The sequence below is a fragment of the Mizuhopecten yessoensis genome, unplaced genomic scaffold (genome assembly GCF_002113885.1).
Source record: "Mizuhopecten yessoensis strain PY_sf001 unplaced genomic scaffold, ASM211388v2 scaffold7669, whole genome shotgun sequence".
Taxonomy (NCBI): domain Eukaryota; kingdom Metazoa; phylum Mollusca; class Bivalvia; order Pectinida; family Pectinidae; genus Mizuhopecten; species Mizuhopecten yessoensis.
In genome coordinates this window covers 12,295-35,270 of record NW_018407163.1, presented here as the reverse complement: position 1 = coordinate 35,270, position 22,976 = coordinate 12,295, and the positions used below count along the sequence as shown (strand labels likewise).

The 22,976-nt window shown below is 35.4% G+C and overlaps 1 protein-coding gene across 1 annotated transcript; it reads left to right on the top strand.

Moving 5' to 3' along the window:
* Window positions 1-40: 40 nt before the first annotated feature.
* LOC110454102 (sodium channel and clathrin linker 1-like) lies at window positions 41-22,113 on the top strand. Its single transcript, XM_021503459.1, has 22 exons — window positions 41-210; window positions 1,443-1,510; window positions 2,094-2,143; window positions 2,668-2,740; window positions 3,352-3,549; window positions 5,274-5,345; window positions 5,660-5,710; window positions 6,624-6,694; window positions 7,979-8,069; window positions 8,713-8,804; window positions 9,444-9,530; window positions 9,824-9,914; window positions 10,279-10,377; window positions 10,720-10,791; window positions 11,282-11,356; window positions 11,580-11,728; window positions 12,548-12,740; window positions 13,181-13,317; window positions 13,733-13,871; window positions 14,582-14,677; window positions 15,947-16,050; window positions 20,544-22,113. The coding sequence occupies exons 1-22, from the start codon at window positions 174-176 to the stop codon at window positions 20,659-20,661; spliced, it is 2,163 nt and encodes a 720-aa protein (XP_021359134.1). The 5' UTR covers window positions 41-173; the 3' UTR covers window positions 20,662-22,113.
* Window positions 22,114-22,976: the final 863 nt, after the last annotated feature.

The following is a 22,976-nucleotide window of genomic DNA, read 5'->3' as shown; positions in this document are numbered from 1 at the left end:
AATAAATATTAATTTGCTGCGTAACTATGGTTGTAAACAACAATGGCGGCTGAATCAGGGAAAATTATCGTTGACAGGACATTTGTTTAAATTCCATTCATATTTAATCATATATCTATCTACATTTTCTACAAAATTTCGAATTAATTGCCTTGTTTGGTACAAGATCAATAATGGAATCTGAAGAGGTTGAGTTTCTGAAAGATCAAGGTTTGTAATGTGGCGCGGTGGTTTGTGCAAGTTTGAACTTATCCAAGGATCACTGCATAGCATAAAAAACGTTATCTACTGTCAGAGTGTTCGTCTGTTGTCTATTTAATTTGTGTTGAAGGATCACCTTTTTTGGTGATAACTTAACGAAGTCCATGTGATGTCAAAGCATATGCTAGATCTATGGAATTGCTATCTTAATTAGCTATTGTTAGATCTAAAAACTACTCCAACAGTGTTAGAGGTTTTACACGACGAGATACTTCTGACAGGCGTCACAATCGGCAAACTCATATCCTATAGAAAAATGTGATAGGAGTAATCTAAACACCAGTTCGATTTGTAGCCGTAAAAATTGTATATTTATCATACATTGTTTCATGCTCAATATTTTATCAAGAACAAATAAAGCCTTTATTAATGTAATCATTATTATTTTAAGAAAATCTACTTATTAAATCGATATCATAATTCTGTATTATGAGAAAAAGAAACATATGGCCAGACTAGCCCAAGTTTCCTCTGGCCCTGACACCAGACATCTTTCTAAATGTCCAAGTCTGCACAGTGTGCACTACTTTATGAAAACGTGGAATTCTCCGACATTGTTTAGAAGGTTTTGAGTTGCTGACATGCCTCACATATATTGATAAATGGGTAATCTATGTATCCAAAAGAATTAATCATTCAAGTTGGTGATAAAAAAATTGTATCTCTGATAATAAATACATATTGTATCGCAATTTTCAATTAATGATATTGTAAAAGAATTGCATTGTAAATTTGGATGCCTTACAAGCGTCAGCTTTAGAGAATTTCCCTTTAGCTCAGCGGTAGAGCATCAGGCTGGAGAGCCAATAAGGGTCAAAGGTTCGTGCCCCAGCGACGGCACTATCTTTATCACTTTTCTTTGTCCTACTACCATATCACATATTTGAATGAATGACAGCATAATGTAACAATTTTGGATCAAGCCTGAAGATTNGGGGGGGGGGGGGGGGGGGGGGGGGGGGGGGGGTTAATGGATACAAGTACTGTACATATTTATAAATTTATGTTATGGCCACACTGTTGGCAGAAAGGTTTGATCCAAATTATATCGTAACTGAACTGGTGGTATCATGTTGGTAAACATGAATTGTCTGGAAATAGTAATGAGTTGAGTCTTTTATTATTTAACCTAAAATGCCGGTAATATAAGAACTTTTAACAGCGTTTATTCTGATTTGCAGTTCAAAGACTGAGTGCAGCATTGTCAAAATATGTATCCGGTTCATTGGATGAGGATGATCCTCTAGAGGTAATTTTAATTATTTACATATTTACAGACTATCATATACTTAAAAATCATGTGAAAATGATACTCTTGATTCCCAATAAGGGATAAACAATATGAATTCAAGATTTTGTGTCAGTATTGGCTTCAATTCTCATTTCTTACTAAATTTCTTATTTATAATTGCTTTTTATAATATCAATTATCCACAGGTTAAAGGGATTCATTTTTGGAAATATGCTAAATTTACTGGAGTTGGACAACTTACTTACTTATATTATTACCAGTGGTAGATTTAATAATAGGTAGTTGAATAATTACAACCATTGCTTAGTTTATAAAGGGGGGGGGGGGGGGGGGGGGGGTAATTGATACAAGTACTGTACATATTTATAAATTTAAGTTATGGCCACACTGTTGGCAGAAAGGCTTGATCCAATTAGTGAAGGAATAAATGAAAAGGGATCTAAACAGGTTGCAAATGCTTTGCATTTTCTCAGTTTTTGATTTTAAATTGTACATTCCAATAGCTCTTTGAGCCACAAATGCAATAGGGAGGCTAGTGGTAATTTTGTAATGTTATTATTTTGTGATTACTTTTGTGTAGGGACCACTAGCCCAGGAGGGACCTACATCACCATGGCTGACCGATCACAAGTATGTCAGAGAATAGTCATTTTGTTTAGTAATTTAATTATAAAGTACATACCCCATATGGCTAGTTATGTTTTTCTGTGCTTTGAAGGATCCATCTTCTAATATTATTACTAACTCCTGTTTTTTTTAAAAGTATTCTACAATTACTCAAATAGTATGTCTATATGTTACATGATTTAAACAATAATCCCTATAAATGTATAAAACTTTATTAAAACTGCTCCTACACACTTGTTTTCTGTTAGTGTTTTAGTGTTTATCAACCCTTGAATGCTTATAATTAGGTTAATTTCCTTGCGATAAGATAGGGTATAGTAAAAATATTTGTAAAACATTTTAATATAAAGTGTACTAAATATGAATACCGGTATTAATTTTGTCAAATACCTGTATTGTTACATGTAGAATTGGACATAGCTTTTTAGGCTGGAATGTTAATGAAATTGCAAATCGTATCAAATTTACATCCAAATTCATATACTCCATTTACTTATGATACATGTATCATTCTTTGTTTATCACAGAGTGCTATCTCCCCTGATTACTGAATATGACCAGCAGCTGAATCAGTTACAACAGGAAGTAGATCTGTATAGAGTAAGTATGCAACAAGAAGATTCTGAAATATCAGCTGTAAATAAATTCCATATACAATATTCTTTATTTGATGAACTGTGCATGGATGTTTTATTCATGAACATTGAAAATTTACTATTTTATAAATGACATTATGATCACATGTATTTATGGAATCAATTTTGAGGAAGATTCAAATTTGCAAAATGAGTCAACATTCAAAACACAGAAAGTTAATTTCTTATGAAAATAAAGTGATTCACTATATATATTCAACCAGCCCTCAGGCTAATTAAAAGAATATTGAAAAACAGTTTGAGCTGATTTGAACTGCTTTCTTTAGCATGCATTTTCCTTTGGGTAGGGTTTCTGTCATAGAGCATAGTCAATCACTCCATAAACTCCAATCTATATACTTATCAGTATATTTTATATATATATAATATTTGGCTGGGGGTAATAAAATATTTGGGGGAAAAAACCCCAAAAAACCCAATCTAAACTGTTAATTATCGGACATGTATATAGATATTATACAACATATACTAGGTCATATGTGTAATTTTTGCTATTGTCTGAGTTGTAACTGTAAATGGTATTATTATTTAAGTTTGATATTTTTTTTGTTCCAGGAGGAGATGGGTAATTTACGGCCAGAACTGGACAGGATTGTCAATGAAAATAACATGATATCAGCTCAGCTAAAGGAGAAACTGGACAACCACCTGGCTGGTGTTCCCATTGACACAGAGGGGGGTGACTATAGTCCTACGACGGAAAACGAGCAAGTCCTACATAATCTACAGACACAGGCCGACAGCGCCTTACAAGTAGGTGTTACAATGATAACTGTCAACTAAGTCACCGGTTACATAATCTACAGACACAGGCCGACAGCGCCTTACAAGTAGGTGTTACAATGATAACTGTCAACTAGGTCACCGGTTACATAATCTACAGACACAGGCCGACAGCGCCTTACAAGTAGGTGTTACAATGATAACTGTCAACTAGGTCACCGGTTACATAATCTACAGACACAGGCCGACAGCGCCTTACAAGTAGGTGTTACAATGATAACTGTCAACTAGGTCACCGGTTACATAATCTACAGACACAGGCCGACAGCGCCTTACAAGTAGGTGTTACAATGATAACTGTCAACTAGGTCACCGGTTACATAATCTACAGACACAGGCCGACAGCGCCTTACAAGTAGGTGTTACAATGATAACTGTCAACTAGGTCACCGGTTACATAATCTACAGACACAGGCCGACAGCGCCTTACAAGTAGGTGTTACAATGATAACTGTCAACTAGGTCACCGGTTACATAATCTACAGACACAGGCCGACAGCGCCTTACAAGTAGGTGTTACAATGATAACTGTCAACTAGGTCACCGGTTACATAATCTACAGACACAGGCCGACAGCGCCTTACAAGTAGGTGTTACAATGATAACTGTCAACTAGGTCACCGGTTACATAATCTACAGACACAGGCAGACAGCGCCTTACAAGTAGGTGTTACAATGATAACTGTCATCTAGGTCACCGGTTACATAATCTACAGACACAGGCCGACAGCGCCTTACAAGTAGGTGTTACAATGATAACTGTCAACTAGGTCACCGGTTGCTCAGGATAAATTACAAACACAGACAGGTTTTGTATTCCATAATCTTTCTTTTACTATCTCCGAGAAACCTACAATACAGGACAATACAATAAATACATTCACCCTCACATATATTACACAACTTCCGCGCCGACCGAGGTACCGGCCCTCTGAATATTGACCGCTATACAATGTATATATTAATTCAAGTTACTAAATATTACAGTAACAAGATAGTTGTTACCTTAATACCACAATACATACCGGGTGTGATGTTCCTAGGATAATTCATTAATCAGTGCTGGCGGCAATGTCTCTATATGCCTTTATACAATCAGCAGATCTAAAGCACAGATCCTTCTCTTACAAGTTGGATTGTAAGAATGACCACTGGGCAGTAAGTATTTATCCAGTAGCCGAAATATAGTGGCAGGAATATAGGGTGCTTTATTCGTGCAAGGGGCAAGTCCAAGGTCTACATCGTAAGTACAATTCAGTCAGAATGTTGAAACAGAACATAACAACACAGGTACATACATTCCGAACTGATGACGTCACATACACTGTTTACCAGACGGGACAACACACGTGTATACAGACAGTTGACAGCGCTCATTGTAATATATATATACACACACTATATATATATATATCATATACATACCCGGGTTACAACTAAATACATGTATTTGCAAATAATAAATCTAAAAACTTATTTCAGGATTCAAACCTTTCAAATAAAGTTATATCTCATCTCACCAATACTCACACAAACGTAAACAATTGTTTTAGTCCCCATCCCTCCTTGTTAATCAGAAGTGGCTTCCCTCCAATGTATCCATTATCTGGAATAGCCCTTATATGTACACAGATATTAATTCTATATATGTACAGTCAGTACTATTTTTTTTACAACAACTGCTTCAATTTAAGGAAAAAGAAGCTGCAATATCTCGGTGGCAGGAGGCTGATCATGAAATAGACCGACTACAGAGGGAACTTCAGGTGTGTAATAGAATCCAAGGGATACTCATGTATATATATATTTGATAAATTTTCACAGGAAAAACCCATACCTGGTATAGGCATAGCATAATAGTGTAGACTGTTTCAAACTGAAAGTTTAAAAAAAAATGAAAATTTGAAAATGTGCTATTATATATGAGCAATGTTTGGTGAGATGTTACAAGAGGTTGCAAAATACATATGTATGATTTGAAATAAGGAGAAAATCACCTCTTTATTACTGTAATTTTAGATGTTTCTCAAAACAAAAATGTTATAATTTTAATGAATTAAATTGTTTGTTACGTATACAGAGTGAGAAGGACAGTCACCAGTGGAAGGTGGTAGAACAGCAGGCCCACAAGGTACGTAACCTCACTGTTTAATCTTTTGTTTGTCACTGGACAGAGATTCATCTTATCTTACTGGATATACCTGGATCCCTTAAAAACTCCTTTTTTGTGTCGCCTGCGAAAAGCTGGTGACACATAGGTATTGCTATGTCGGCGTCAATGTCGGCGGCAGTGTCCGCACAGAGGTTTTCGTGCGATAACTTGAGTTTCCTTGGGCCGATCAAACTCAAACTTCATGCAGTGCTTCCTTACCAAAAGTGCTTGCTTGGGATTGCTTTTTAGGTCCGAAGGTCAAAGGTCAAGGTCACGGTTACTATAAATAGAAAATCTGTTTTCGTGCGATAACTTGAGTTTCCTTGGGCCTATCAAACTCAAACTTCATGCAGTGCTAAGCATACTTGCATTTTCAAGATTTTTTTTATGGATACCAATGAGGCGATGCTGGTCTTGCTTGTGGACACCATATTGGAGTGGAATTGAGACAATGATTTTCCATAGCAAGTTCCTTAAAAGTCAGAGTATTCTTCCTTGAATAACAGATTATATAACAAAATGATGCCATCCAAAAACATAATCTATGATTATTGCTAACTTTTAACATTATTTCTTGAAATGAAAAGTGTATCTATTTCTTCGTAATCTCCCAGCTTCCTGCGCAGGCGACACATCCACTTCCGTGGAATTCTTGTTTAATATGATGGAAGACGTTTAAAGCAATGATTCACACTAATTTATGTAGAAAGTCTGAAGACAAATTAATTTAAAAGAGTTTTTAAGGGATCCAGGTACAGTTGTGTAAGAAAAGATAAACCTCTATTCAGTAACATATCGTCATATCTTTACTTGGGCTAAACTAAAACACTTTTTGCTTCCCTTTACAAAACTTCTTAACATGCACAGTATACTTGTTTGTTGATTGGAACAGATGCAGACAGAGTACTATGAAACAGTTGGTGTTCTCAACAAGGAGCTGGAGGACTGTCAACAAGACCTGAGGTAAATGCAGCCACGATACCTGGAGTTTATACAGAAGTAGTGTCACGGTTCACCATATTATTGATTAGCCATGATACCTGAAGTTTATATATACAGAAGTAGTGTCACGGTTCACCGTATTATTGATGAGCCATGATACCTGAGGTTTATACAGAAATAGTGTCACGGTTCACCATATTATTGATTAACCATGATACCTGAATTTTATATATACAAAAGTAGTGTCACGGTTCACCGTATTATTGATTAGTCATGATACCTGGAGTTTATATATACAGAAGTAGTGTCACGGTTCACCATATTATTGATTAGTCATGATACCTGGAGTTTATATATACAGAAGTAGTGTCACCGTTCACCATATTATTGATTAGCCATGATACCTGGAGTTTATACAGAAGTAGTGTCACGGTTCACCATATTATTGATTAGCCATGATACCTGGAGTTTATACAGAAGTAGTGTCACGGTTCACCATATTATTGATTAGCCATGATACCTGAAGTTTATATATACAGAAGTAGTGTCATGGTTCACCATATTATTGATTAACCATGATACCTGAATTTTATATATACAGAAGTAGTGTCACGGTTCACCGTATTATTGATTAGTCATGATACCTGGAGTTTATATATACAGAAGTAGTGTCACGGTTCACTATATTATTGATTAACCATGATACCTGAAGTTTATATATACAGAAGTAGTGTCATGGTTCACTATATTATTGATTAACCATGATACCTGAAGTTCATACAGAAGTAGTGTCACGGTTCACTATATTATTGATTAACCATGATACCTGAAGTTCATACAGAAGTAGTGTCACGGTTCACTATATTATTGATTAACCATGATACATGAAGTTTATACAGAAGTAGTGTCGCGGTTCACCGTATTATTGATTAGTCATGATACCTGGGGTTTATATATACAGAAGTAGTGTGATGGTTCACCATATTATTGATTACCCATGCTCCCTGAAGTTTATACAGAAGTAGTAGTGTCACGGTTCACCATATTATTGATTAGCCATGATACCTGGAGTTTATACAGAAGTAGTGTGATGGTTTACCATATTGTTGATTAACCATGATACCTGGAGTTTATACAGAAGTAGTGTCACGGTTCACCATATTATTGATTAGCCATGGTTCATTGCTCGTAGTTTGATTGGTGGCTAATGATTTCTATTTTGATTTTTACAAAAGCCTTACACATGCATAAGTTAGATTTGCACACATTTTGATATTTGATTTGTATACATTTGCATTTTCACAGGTTAACTAAACAGGAGTTAGAAGCAACATTGATGCAGAACAAAGATCTGAAGAAAGGCAACAAAGACCTGGAGCAACAGCTACAGTGGAAGGTACGCGTCCTTGTCAGACAATAAACAGATCACTTTTGATGGCTTTGAACCAAAATAACTTACAGATATTAAGGTATAAAATGTCCGTGTTTCATTTACAGCTTCACTTTGCATCACCATTTTAATGTCTATTTTTCATATATTATTAACTCCAGCCTTCAAAATTTTTTGAAATCAGTTTATATTGTGTTTACATTTACCATAATGCTGTTTCACAATAGTTGGCAGTATAATTGTAGTCGGGTTTTACTGTACCGTGTTCTCTGAGAAAATGTGGGCATTAACATACTGTATAAGCTGGAACTATGTATAAATAACTGTATAATCGGAGACAGTTCATATCTGGATGCACAGTATAATTTGGGACAATTTATACAGTACTGTATCATTTGAGACAATTTACAAATTACTTTATAAATTGAGACAGTTTTTCCATGATTGCTTCTGCTCTGCTGTGTATCGGACATTTTTGTAGGGGACTGAAGTAAGTAGTTAGTCACTGTGTATCGGACATTTTTGTAGGGGATGAAGTAATTAGTTAGTCACTGTGTATTTTGACTCAGTGTCTTTGATCTGGTATTAAAGCTTTACTTATTGTTAATGGTATCTATTAACAATCCTTTATCAATCTATCTGCACACAGGACCAAGAAATAGCCGACATCCTCTTTAAGGAGGGTGTGTCTGACAGCAGGGTTGGTGATATGAAGAAAATCTTAGACAACTTGCAACAAAAGTAAGTGATACCGTATCAATATCTTTACATCACCTCAACTTGATAGTAAAATTGTTTACTCAAGAAAGGGACGGTACATACTAAAACTCTGTGACACAAACAGAACAATAACATACAAATTGAAATTATATTATGTAGTTGTAACTCAATAAGCTCTTACCCTTTCTGACAAGCACGGAAGATCTGAACAATTCCAGATTTGTGGTATGAGACAATATAGAGTGAATGTAATGCTGACCATATTCACAGTGACCAGAGGTCATCAAACAGATTAAAGGGCTGCCCTCAGTGTGGTTACTGACTAATGTCTCATCAGTATATCATTTCTCTCTATATATGAAGTTTATATCTGTTCATACTACTGCAGAATAAGGTTCATGATACAGAATATCTGGTGTAAGATATTCAAGATATTTATTTCATGTTGTCAAACGTATATTAAAATAAAATACAATGTACAAAAATGTACATGCATAGAGGATAGCTTCTCTGAAATATAGATCATAATGTGTCAAGTATTTTATAAATGACATACCTAAATAAATATTGTACTACGTAATAAGTAACTATATATGTTTTTGTTTTTTTTATAATATTTCTTTTCATAATTTTAATTTTACGAGGTTTGTTTACCTTCAGATTAACAGGAAAAACCAAAGAGTTAGACTCCCTGAAGATGGACAAAGAAGGTCTAGAGGCCAGAGTTAAGGAAATGCTGAAACGAAAGTAAGATGTTTTATATCTTCTGTCTGATCAATAGAAATACAATGTAGGAGCTTGTGAAAATATTAGTTGTACTAATATTCACTGTTTGTTAGTAGAAGTACACAGCGACCTTTACTATTCTACTGTAGAGCACATTGTAAATATGGGTATTTCTGTACATGTTTAAGGGGATTGCATTTTGTTTTCTTAAAACGTGTTACAGAGTTTGCAAATACTTAATAAATGAAAAGTTAAATATTTTCTTCATAACTGAAGTTCTGCTTTCTAAAATGGAAATGTTTTTACTCTAATAGTGCAGAGCTGGAATCTAAGGAAGTGGATGCGGTCACACAGGTCAGAGACGCGGTACAGATGGTGGAAAATGCTGTCCTAGAAAAGGAACAGGTACGGTACAGTTATAACATTCTTAGTCAAAGTTTTCTCATTCTGGATATGATTGAACAATTTCACAGAAATTTGGAAGCAGAATAAACTGTTTATCTGATTTTATTACTGGTCCATAGTTTTATCATTTCAGTTTTCACATTATTCTTTTGAGTGATTTGTATAAACAATTTTACACTTGTCAAGTCTAAAGGGATGGAAACTATCTTAAAACAATGTCCTGTCTTTTTGTTGTGATGTTGACATGGTTTATTGTAATTTATGCTATGTACTAATGTTGAAATTACAAGTCGTCTTTCATAAAATACAAATTTTGCATTTTGCAGGCTGTTTATCATCTGCTCGCTCATTGTTTACATTGCAGGCGGAGGTGGAAGTGAAACAGAGAGAGGAAGAGATTGAGAAACTCCAAGACTCAATAAACAAGCTAATCAATGAAGCTGGGGTTCGCACGAGACAAGAGGTGTGTTTTCTGTCACACTATATCCTAACACTGGCATCTTGATAAGTAGGACTAGAATTATTGGTCTTTTTTTGCTTTATATTTTCTTAACTTTATCTTATTTCACTTTATATATTTATGACATTGTACATTGAAGTTGATGTAACACTACATATCGAAGAAAAAAATCTGTAAAAAAGGTGTTTAATGATATTGTGCTTTAGGAATAAAGAAGTCTCTTGGAGCTGAAAACTAGTCTTCAGTATTTAATTTAGTTCTTATTGCTGGGTGTTTTATCATACAGTAATGTTTTTTGTATCGCCAGTGTAGACATGTACAATCTAGGACTTCATTTTTTATTAGGTTGATAACATCCGACAACAAAGCAATGAGAGGATCACAAAACTCACAGAAGAACTTCACAGTATGGAGATGGTAAGTCATGTAATATTGGTTCTCTCCAGTGTAAAACATGGATCTAGCAAGAAGCTAGTGGTGTTTCTAAACAGAGTTCTAGGTTTGGGTCTGCTGTTAAATCACCTTTTATTACATGCTTTGTGAAATAACTTCATCTCCTCTATAAATAAAGGAGACATAAATCTTTTTGATTAGCACTAGTTTTTCTGGTTCTTTTGAAATTTTGACTGGGCCATCATTTTCAAACTGTTAAAGATACAAACGTACAGTGTTATATAATTAGTCACTGTGACCTTCACCTCAAAGTCTAATGAAAACTTTGTTTTCAGTAAAAGATTTATCTGGGTAAGAATTTTTAAATGACTCCTTCTCTAAACACTACCAGGCCTGGAGTCATCTGACAGCTTATTTTGGAGAAAATCCATCAATATTGTACGATTAAATTAATCTTCGCGAATAATTACAAGGTCACATTGTTTTACACTTGGAAAATGGTTTTTTTTTAAAGGAAAATGCAGAAAAATCTGAGATGTTACAGAGGGCCATAAGAGAGAAACGTATGGTGGAAGCTGAGCTAGAGAAGGTGAGAAACACACAAACTCTTCAGTTATATACATGTACTACCTTAAAGGTAACTCTCCTGCAAAACGTGTACATTATAGACTTGATTCTGAAGGTTTGCATTTTAGATTGAGTTTTAACTTTGTGTTGAAATTATGTCTGTCTTCATTGTTTAAATCTACAGGTTAGCTATTGTTATTATGGATTGAGTATATACGATACTAGCTGTAATCTTCTGACTCCAGTCATTTAAAGAAACTATGGTCCAGGCAGCAAAGGAGAAGGATGCATATGAGGACCTGAACCGACGAGCTGTGAATGCGGAGAGAAGCCGAGATGACAACGATGTTAAACTAGACACGTTACAAAATGAACTACGCCGCCAGGAGATGGGGTGGGTCATATCTGATGTATAAGCTTGTCCTTAATTACTACACCATTACTGTTTAACTATTTCTGTACCTAATGTGTTTTAGCCGAGGGTTGATTAAAACACTGGTTTATTGATACCATTGGTCACTGTGGAACAAAGTACTGGTTTTGTTGGCCACATATGTTATCATTCGGTGAAAAATTTGATGTAGAAATGGACAGATTTTAATGCAAATTTTTAAACATGTACATTGTGTTATATCACAAGAGGGTCTGTGTATGTAACATTTAGACGCTTTGGAACTCAATTCATTACAGAGAAGTTCATTAATGAAACTCAACTTTGGAACAAGGGTTTAGAAAAATTGCGATACTATTGTTCTCAAAACCTTTGAATTGTCACATTGGAGTCAAATGCAACAACTTACTGCACACATACAGGTACAAACATACAGGTACACAAATACATTACACACATACAGGTACACACATACATAACACACATACAGGTACACACATACAGGTACACACATACAGGTACAAACATACAGGTACACAAATACATTACACACTTACAGGTACATGCATACATTACACACATATATTACACACTTACAGGTACATGCATACATCACACACATACAGGTACACACATACATTACACACATACAGGTACACACATACATTACACACATGGAGACATGTCCATCATTGACCTTAGCTTTAAACAGGACATAAACAAATCAAAACCAAACCAGTTCATTTTAGTCAATTTTACAAAAAATGATTCTTTTGAAAATCCTTATTAAAGTTTTAACCAATGAAGATACTTGACTTGCAGCAATGAACAGCTGAAGAGTCAGTATGAAACACAGTTTACGCAGATGAAGGACAGAATGAAGCAGATGGAAAATGAATTTGAACACCTCAATGATGACCGAGTACGCCTTCAGAACGATGCAGATGAAATGAAGAAAGTGGTATCAGCAGCCAAAAAGGAGAAGGAGTTTGCACTGCGTAAATACCAGAAGGAGGTACATATACATTAATGTATGATAGGGTCTTCCTCCTGTTATCTATTGACTATGAACTACCTTATTATATATTGATGTTTTGGGTCCTGTACTGGGGGTGTAATCCTTAACTGTCTGATATTCGTTAATAGTGTTGTTAATAATTCATAATTCATAAAGTGTTCATAATTAAAAGAATTTGTAAAAAATTAACTCATTGCCAATGAAAAATAGTTGGTATTTTCTATTGTATCTGACTTATTTACCTTGTGAAATAACTAGAATGAGAAGATATATTTTCTATTGTTTCTGATTAATTTGCCTTGTGAAATAACTAGAATGAGAAGATATATTGTCGTTTAGATATCATGTTAAAACACTACTCCCTATTCTTGTTAGATTTCTCTATTTAAAGTTTTACTTATAAACTAATTGATAAATTGATCTCATTATGACATTAGATGACAATTTTGGAGAACGAGCAGCAACAGAAGATGCAGGATTACGAGGTACGCCTGCAGAGTTCTGAGGATGTCAGTCGTCATGCTATGGGGGAGCTAAGGAAACTGCTGACAGGACAGCAGAGGATGTCAGCCAAGTAAGCAACCTATTTGTTGATACAGAATTATAAGTGAAAGATGTGAGCAAGAAAAAGTTAAGGGTGTTTTAATAGAAGAGAGTAGCTGTTATTGAAAAGTAAGTATATCTGATTAGTATCACAATAACTATTTCTTTATCCAGTGTAGTCTTATAGTGCCTTCATGTGTACGTGATAGCATCTAAGATATTTTGAAGGCTCTCTCTTTTTAAATATGATATTCATTCATGGGAAAAGATCCTCATTATTATGAAAATAAGGTATACAATTCGGGTATTCTTAAGTTGTTATCAACTATTATATTACTGCCTGTATGGTATTTTAATGATTGATGGTTGACTTTGAAAAAGTGTTATTTTTTGTCCTTATGGTCAGGATTATGTGGTACTAACTTGTTGGTTACTTCATATTTAAGATGGAAAGAAGAATGTGAGACAATAACAAAAAAGTTTGAAGTGAAGATAAATGACATGAGGACAGAGATGAGCCACATACGTAAACGTAATGAGGAGTTGACATCTCTACTGAGGGACAGCCAAGCTAAAACACTAGAGGTGAGATCTAACGGGAATCATAACTAGAAAGTAACAGAAGTCTGTGTTGGTCTTGTTGAGTGGAATATTTTGTTTATTTAGGGCCCCCAGTGTTCATTTTGATAGTAAATGGTAATTTGAGGGCATATTATCAGAATAATGTGTGTACTAGGTCCATAAATCCAAAATGACCACCGGTCAATGCAAGGTTACCATCTGTTACTTCTGATTAACCAATATAAAAATAGCTATAAAATTTGCTCTGTTGGTATGCCTGTGTTCATACTCAATTGGTGGTAACTGGTACTTAGTGGATAGTCTTCAGGGTGAACAAAGACAAACTATCTACACCAATTAATCTTGGCATCATGGTTGGCTGAAGAAACACTTTTCATAAGATTTCTGTTCAGTTAGTTCAATTTTTTGTTCATGATTGGTGGTAAATGGTACTTGTCAGATTACATACTGAACACCTGACATATAACAAGGTAAATGTACCCATATTCTGAAAACCGATAAATCCTGAGGTTTCTGCTTTGTAATTATAAGTGATACACATAGTCAGGCACATGACAGTGCCCCTGCTGACCTGTCAGTGTTCAAGTTTACTTTTGCAAATTAAAAAAAGATTGTAACCAGGGACTTGTCTTTCTATATGTGACCTTTTGTTTAGAATTCTAATTATTATTTTAGAATGATATTGTAGCTTTATTTTTACCATTGCTAAACAGGCTGAGAAGATGATAACAGATTATGCACGAAACATCTATCGCATGGAGGACAGAGTTCGAGAGTCTGAAACTCGAGCATCAGAGGCAACCAAACAGGTAATATCACAGAACAAAGTCTGAGTCTGCAAACAGGTAACAATGTACAGAACAAAGTCTGAGTCTGCAAACAGGTAACAATGTATTGAACAAAGTCAGAGTCTACAAACAGGTAACAATGTATTGAACAAAGTCTGAGTCTACAAACAGGTAACAATGTACAGAACAAAGTCTACAAACAGGTAACAAGGTACAGAACAAAGTCAGAGTCTACAAACAGGTTACAATGTACAGAGCAAAGTCTGAGTCTACAAACAGGTAACAATGTACAGAACAAAGTCTGAGTCTACAAACAGGTAACAATGTACAGAACAAAGTCAGAGTCTACAAACAGGTAACATTGTACAGAACAAAGTCTACAAACAGGTAACAATGTACAGAACAAAGTCAGAGTCTACAAACAGGTAACAATGTACAGAACAAAGTCAGAGTCTACAAACAGGTAACATTGTACAGAACAAAGTCTACAAACAGGTAACAATGTACAGAACAAAGTCAGAGTCTACAAACAGGTAACAATGTACAGAACAAAGTCAGAGTCTACAAACAGGTAACATTGTACAGAACAAAGTCTACAAACAGGTAACAATGTACAGAACAAAGTCAGAGTCTACAAACAGGTAACAATGTACAGAACAAAGTCAGAGTCTACAAACAGGTAACATTGTACAGAACAAAGTCCGAGTCTACAAACAGATTACAATGTACAGAACAAAATCCGAGTCTACAAACAGGTAACAATGTATAGAACAAAGTCTGAGTCTACAAACAGGTTACAATGTACAGAACAAAGTCAGAGTCTACAAACAGGTAACAATGTACAGAACAAAGTCTACAAACAGGTTACAATGTACAAAGCAAAGTCTGAGTCTACAAACAGGTAACAATGTACAGAACAAAGTCTGAGTCTACAAACAGGTAAAAATCTACAGAACAAAGTCCGAGTCTACAAACAGATTACAATGTACAGAACAAAATCAGAGTCTACAAACAGGTATCAATGTACAGAACAAAGTCTGAGTATACAAACAGGTAACAATGTACAAAGCAAAGTCTGCGTCTACAAACAGGTAACAATCTACAGAACAAAGTCTACAAACGGGTAACAATGTACAGAACAAAGTCAGAGTCTACAAACAGGTAACAAAAAAAGTCTCTGAATCAACAGGAATGTAAATGATATTACAGTCAATATAAGTAGAGCAAAGACAACTGACATCTTATTTGTGATTGTATTGTGTGACATATAGATGTGTCTATTCTTCCCAGCTGTCCAGACAAACAGTGAGACAGAGGCAGATACAGAGTGAGAGGAGAAGTCTGATGAACGAGTTACAGCGAAGTACAGCAGGGTCACCAAACAGGTCGGCTAGGTATGTGTAACAGCTTTGTAGATAAAAATACAGCAGGGTCACCAAACAGGTCGGCTAAGTATGTGTTACAGGTTTGTAGTTAAAAGAACAGCAGGGTCACCAAACAGGTCGGCTAGGTATGTGTAACAGGTTTGTAGTTAAAAATACAGCAGGGTCACCAACCAGGTCGGCTAGGTATGTGTTACAGGTTTGTAGTTAAAAAATACAGCAGGGTCACCAAACAGGTCGTCTAGGTATGTGTTACAGGTTTGTAGTTAAAAGTACAGCAGTGTCACCAAACAGGTCGGCTAGGTATGTGTAACAGGTTTGTAGATAAAAATACAGCAGGGTCACCAAACAGGTCGGCTAGGTATGGGTTACAGGTTTGTAGTTAAAAATACAGCAGGGTCACCAACCAGGTCGGCTAGGTATGTGTAACAGCTTTGTAGATAAAAATACAGCAGGGTCACCTAACAGGTCGGCTAGGTATGTGTTACAGCTTTGTAGATAAAAAGACAGCAGGGTCACCAAACAGGTCGGCTAGGGATGTGTTACAGGTTTGTAGTTAAAAGTACAGCAGGGTCAGACCCAAACAGGTCGGCTAGGGATGTGTTACAGGTTTGTAGTTAAAAGTACAGCAGTGTCACCAAACAGGTCGGCTAGGTATGTGTAACAGGTTTGTAGATAAAAATACAGCAGGGTCACCAAGCAGGTCGGCTAAGTATGTGTTACAGGTTTGTAGTTAAAAGAACAGCAGGGTCACCAAACAGGTCGGCTAGGTATGGGTTACAGGTTTGTAGTTAAAAATACAGCAGGGGCACCAAACAGGTCGGCTAAGTATGTGTTACAGGTTTGTAGTTAAAAGAACAGCAGGGTCACCAAACAGGTCGGCTAGGTATGTGTAACAGGTTTGTAGATAAAAATACAGCAGGGTCACCAAACAGGTCGGCTAAGTATGTGTTACAGGTTTGTAGTTAAAAGAACAGCAGGGTCACCAAACAGGTCGGCTAGGTATGGGTTACAGGTTTGTAGTTAAAAATACAGCAGGGTCACCAAACAGGTCAGCTAGGTATGTGATACAGCTTTGTAGTTAAGAATACAGCATGGTAATGGATAAATACTCCTGGTTGTTGAGAGGAGATGTCTGCTTGCCATCCAGAAATGACAAAGTTGGTGAGCTCAATCCTCCTACTTTATGCTGAACTCCTAAAGGGATATAGTGCTTAGACTGCCTAGGGGCCAGATTTGCTAGGATTTGTGTCCAAAATTATAGAAAATATAAGTGAAGGTCATTCCAATAAAACATACCCTATCCGAGGACTCCAGCTCAACCACACTGAGTCATATCTCAATACATCCTTTGTTTACAAAGGCCATATATTTGAAGGTTTTGAAAATGTGTTGAGTTTGATAAAATACTATTGTTGAGTGGCAATCATGATTAGTCACTTTAATATCATGGTTTATAAAAGATTCTGTTATGTTTAGATTTTTAGTAGCATAGAATTCAGTTTCATAAACTTAATAAAAAATAGTGAAGAAATATTTTCAACAGATCATTTGAATACCAGATAACATTAAACATATTCTGTATGGTGTTGACAAGAAATATGATATAGAATGATGGTATAATCATTAGTGATATTATTTCATTACCTATATAGTTCAATGTATGGATGTGCTTTATTCTGGATTGAACTTATTAAAACAAAACTGTTTCAGTTTTTTCAAATGGAGAGGTAATGTAGTTATTTTGTTCATGATATGAACAGCTTTACTGTTTAATATTGTAAACTCACAGAATGTTAAAGATTAAGATTTTAAGATTTCAGCTCAAGTGGGTCCAAGTTAATAAAGTTTCTTGATGTATTTATTTTGTAGACTGCTTCGAGGTCTCTTTTCTTTGACCTCATGTAATAGGGGAAAAAAGTCACTAAATTATCATAATAATGTACCTGGTAAGCTAAAACAATTGTTAGGCTTCCGTCATATCTTCTTGAATACACAAATATCAAACTTTACTGATACTCAATACACAAATATCAAACTTTACTGATACTCAATACACAAATATCAAACTTTACTGATACTCAATACACAAATATCAAACTTTACTGATACTCAATACACAAATATCAAACTTTACTGATACTCAATACACAAATATCAAACTTTACTGATACTCAATACACAAATATCAAACTTTACTGATACTCAATACACAAATATCAAACTTTACTGATACTCAATACAGAAAAGGTAATGTCTTTCGTCAATTTTTGAAGCTGAGTTGAAATACGCGAATAAACACCTGTAATTATTTCTAGAAACAGAGATTTAATAATATTGAAACTGCAATTCAACTCTGCATGCAATTTTACACGTAAAAGTTAAAAAACAATACTGCCTGAAAGTAGAGCTGTGTACAGGTTAAGTTTATTAGTTGTGTTTTATTTGGAAATTAAAAAATATACCTTCATGTAATGAATATTAACCAGTCATTTTATCAATAAAAACATGAACATCTAATAAAGTATAGAATAAAGGATTGAAACATTTTGTGTTCTGCGATTTTCATTAGAAATTTACTTATTGGGACGATGCAGAGTGAATGAGTGTCACTGGGAGCTTTTATCTCACACCTCACGATAAATGGAATGTCATTTTGATAACTCTAAATAAACAATTTTCTTCTTTTCCATCAGCACCTCTGTCAAGTGAATCAGACATCAAGTATATGGTAGAAAGCTTCTTTATGTTTTCCCCTGATTGAAAATTAACGAGACCATCTTTGTCTAATCAGCCTTTGTTTGAGAGCACTGTATATGTATGCATATGTTAGATACAAGAGAAAGTGATAATTTGTACACAGGACTGCCATATACTAATTAATGATCAGGTATTTAGCATCATCTGTTTTACATATAATCAATTATCTGGTTGTTAGTATATATAATTGTCATAACACATTAAATATTCACCAGTCAAACACAGCTGAATGTGCATCCTTTATGATTTTCAAGTGTATAATTTTGATATTTTTGATCAAGTGTCATCAAAAAAGCCCATTATGGTTGAGGTAAAGAGACTTCTGGTATTTGTATTGTAATTTGTGTTGGTGCCTGCCACGTTGGGTTGACTTCGTTTTGCCTCTACACTACACAGAAATTATCAACCTTTAAGTTTCTGTAGGTTTTGGATTGTCCACTCCGTTTTGTGACAAACCTTTAAGATTTTGTAGGTTTTAGATTGTCCACTGCGTTTTGTGACAAACCTTTAAGTTTCTGTAGGGTTTAGATTGTCCACTGCGTTTTGTGACAAACCTTTAAGTTTCCGTAGGTTTTGGATTGTCCACTCCGTTTTGTGACAAACCTTTAAGTTTCTGTAGGTTTTCGATTGTCCACTCCGTTTTGTGACAAACCTTTACGTTTCTGTAGACTTTGAATTGTCCACTCCGTTTTGTGACAAACCTTTACGTTTCTGTAGGTTTTAGATTGTCCACTGCATTTTGTGACAAACCTTTAAGTTTCTGTAGACTTTGGACTGTCCACTCTGTGTTGTACTTCACCAGCACCTAACTTATGTCTGTCCGTCACAGTACTTTTGAATCAAGTATCACAACCAGCGTTACTAGTTAGTTCAAGTATCACAACCAGCGTTACTAGTTAGATCAAGTATCACAACCAGCGTTACTAGTAAGATCAAGTATCACAACCAGCGTTACTAGTTAAATCAAGTATCACAACTAGCGTTACTAGTTAGATCAAGTATCACAACCAGCGTTACTAGTTATATCAAGTATCACAACAGGCGTTACTAGTTAGATCAAGTATCACAACAGGTGTTACTAGTTAGATCAGGTATCACAACCAGCGTTACTAGTTAGATCAAGTATCACAACCAGCGTTACTAGTTAGATCAAGTATCACAACCAGTGTTACTAGTTAGATCAAGTATCATAACCAGTGTTACTAGTTAGATCAAGTATCACAACCAACGTTACTAGTTAGATCAAGTATCACAACCAGCGTAACTAGTTAGATCAAGTATTACAACCAGCATTACTAGTTAGATCAAGTATCACAACAGGCGTTACTAGTTAGATCAAGTATCATAACACGCTTTACTAGTTAGATCAAGTATCACAACCAGCGTTACTAGTTAAATCAAGTTGGTTACACATATTGTTCTCCTACAAACATGATGGAATACACATTATACTAAATCTAATGATGTCTTCCAGGTTCCTTGATATATATCAATAAATTCACACTTTTATACCAATTTATAATTCAATTTAAGACAGTTTGCATGTATATTAAGCAGATTTATTGTGATTGAGTAAGTACAAATTTTCCACTGTATGGAAAACTAAGTGTACATGATTGTTGTAAGATTTTGGTTTAAATGTTGTTTTTTATTTTTTGGAAATTCCAGTTATAAGTTTTCTTATGAGACTGGTAAATTTTTCAGGCTTGGTGATTCTATGGTGATTGCAGATCTTACTTTTTCAGGCTTGGTGACTCTATGGTGATTGCAGATCTTTCCACTAGTCGCAGAACTGTAGACAATTCAGTGTTACACGAGTCAAAATTCAAAGGAGATCTGGAGGATGCTTTGTCTGACCGATGACCACGAGGACGCTTTGTCTGACCGATGACCACGAGGATGCTTTGTCTGACCGATGACCACGGTCGTGTTGTAACTAACACCGGGAGACATTTGTGCCTCTAGTACCGATACGATGCTCAACAGAACTAAGATATGTGGAGGAAGGCTGGTACCAGAATACGCCCATAACTAGGATCTGAAGATGCAACGTCCACTGTGCCTTCCACTGCAGACAACTCTTCTTCCAAATATACAGTCTGTAACAGTAGCCAATACTTCAACCTTCAGTAAACTTGTATGTTGTTTAAAATCTGCCCAAAGAGTCAAGGTTATGTTTAGTGTAGTGCTCACGCCATGAATGGTTGCATTAATCTTTTATGTGACACCGTCCCAATTGAGCTTGACTTCACTGACAGAAAATGTTTGTGAACAAAATAGATAGCTGACAGAACAGCCACTGGCTTTCTGATTGTCGGACAGAAATGCATCACAGAACAGCCACTGGCTTTCTGATTGTCGGACAGAAACGCATCGACAATGAGTTATCAAACTAGTCATGAGACATTGAATACAGTGTGGGAAAAATTATTACCTGTGTCTCAGAGCCAGGTATGTTGAACACAGTATGGGAAAAATTACTACCTTTTGTCTCAGAGCCAGAAATGTTGAACACTATATGGGATAAATTACTACCTTTTGTCTCAGAGCCAGAAATGTTGAACACAGTATGGGAAAAATTACTACCTTTTGTCTCAGAGCCAGAGATGTTGAACACTATATGGGATAAATTACTACCTGTGTCTCAAAGCCAGAGATGTTGAACACAGTATGGGAAAAATTACTACCTGTGTCTCAAGGCCAGAGATGTTGAACACTGTATGGGATAAATTACTACCTTTTGTCTCAGAGCCAGAGATGTTGAACACTATATGGGATAAATTACTTTCTATGAGTCAGACGTTAAGATGTTGAACGTTGCATGGAATAAATTACTACTATAAATTACTTAATTTATAATACACATTTATTCTCACAATTGTTCTTCAATGAAAGACATTGATTTACTTTAAATAGTTATCTCGCCAAACTGATACAATTCACAATATTGAAATTGTTATTACTTACTCTTTACATATCTCTTTGCTATCATCACTCCATAAATGTATTCAGTCAGCCTTCAGCCTTAATAATGACGGCATGACAAACTGAGTATATTCTATCCAAAAAAACAATGTAAGTAGCTGACTGACTTGTGTTTAATTAATCAAAATGTTAATATACACTTAAATTATTTTGTATAGTGGACGTGATTATAGATGTTGGTATGTCTGTGTGCTATGAAAGGTCTGTTTGTCAGAATGGGTATACAAGAGTGTATTTATTATATTCATATTAACATTGAATATCATTATATTTTTCATATTTATAAAGAATGCTATAATAAATGCAAATATTACAGAAGCAATATATGTTTTTGTGATCTCCTTGATCGAAGTGCATCAATGACATCAACTGAATACTTGATATAAAAAAATAATAGAAACTGTCCATTCTGTGAGGACAGACAGAGGGCTGTACTGTTAGGAAACCACATGGCCACCCACTGGAATGTCCTCTATCCAAAGAGCTGGATATTCATTTGACACTTGCCAACGATTGCTTAAATATTGTAAAAAAAAAAATGCCATGCAAATTGTAGATGTGTTCATCAAGATATTGGATATTTGTTCATATATTGTTATATATCTTGCATCGTAATCAGTCGGAGAACATATTCTACCATTATACAAATATTGATGTCCACCTAATATTGCCTAAAACCTACAACCAAGCTATGATAACATCTACATGTTTTAGTTGTATATGACTGCTGCAGGGAATAGTTATCTAAACGCCACAACACTTCCTTGTTCTTTATTGATTTGAAAAAGTCTTATCAGTCCTCATCATGTGAAAAACCTCTACATGCTGGATACATACATAATACCCAGCATTAAGGCTTCGGGGTGTATCGGATCGGGTGGACATTAAGGCTTCGGTGGGTATCGTATCATGTGGAAAACCTCCTTAGCTAGATACATACGCAATACCCAGCATTAAGGATTCGGTGTGTATCGTATCAGATACATACGTAATACCCAGTATTAAGGCTTCGGTGTGAATCGTATCGTGTGGACATTAAGGTTTCGGTGTGTATCGTATCCTGTGGACATTAAGGCTTCGGTGCGTATCGTATCGTGTGGATATTAAGGCTTCGGTGGGTATCGTATCATGTGGAAACCCTCTTTAGCTAGATACATACGTAATACCCAGCATTAAGGCTTTGGTATGAATCA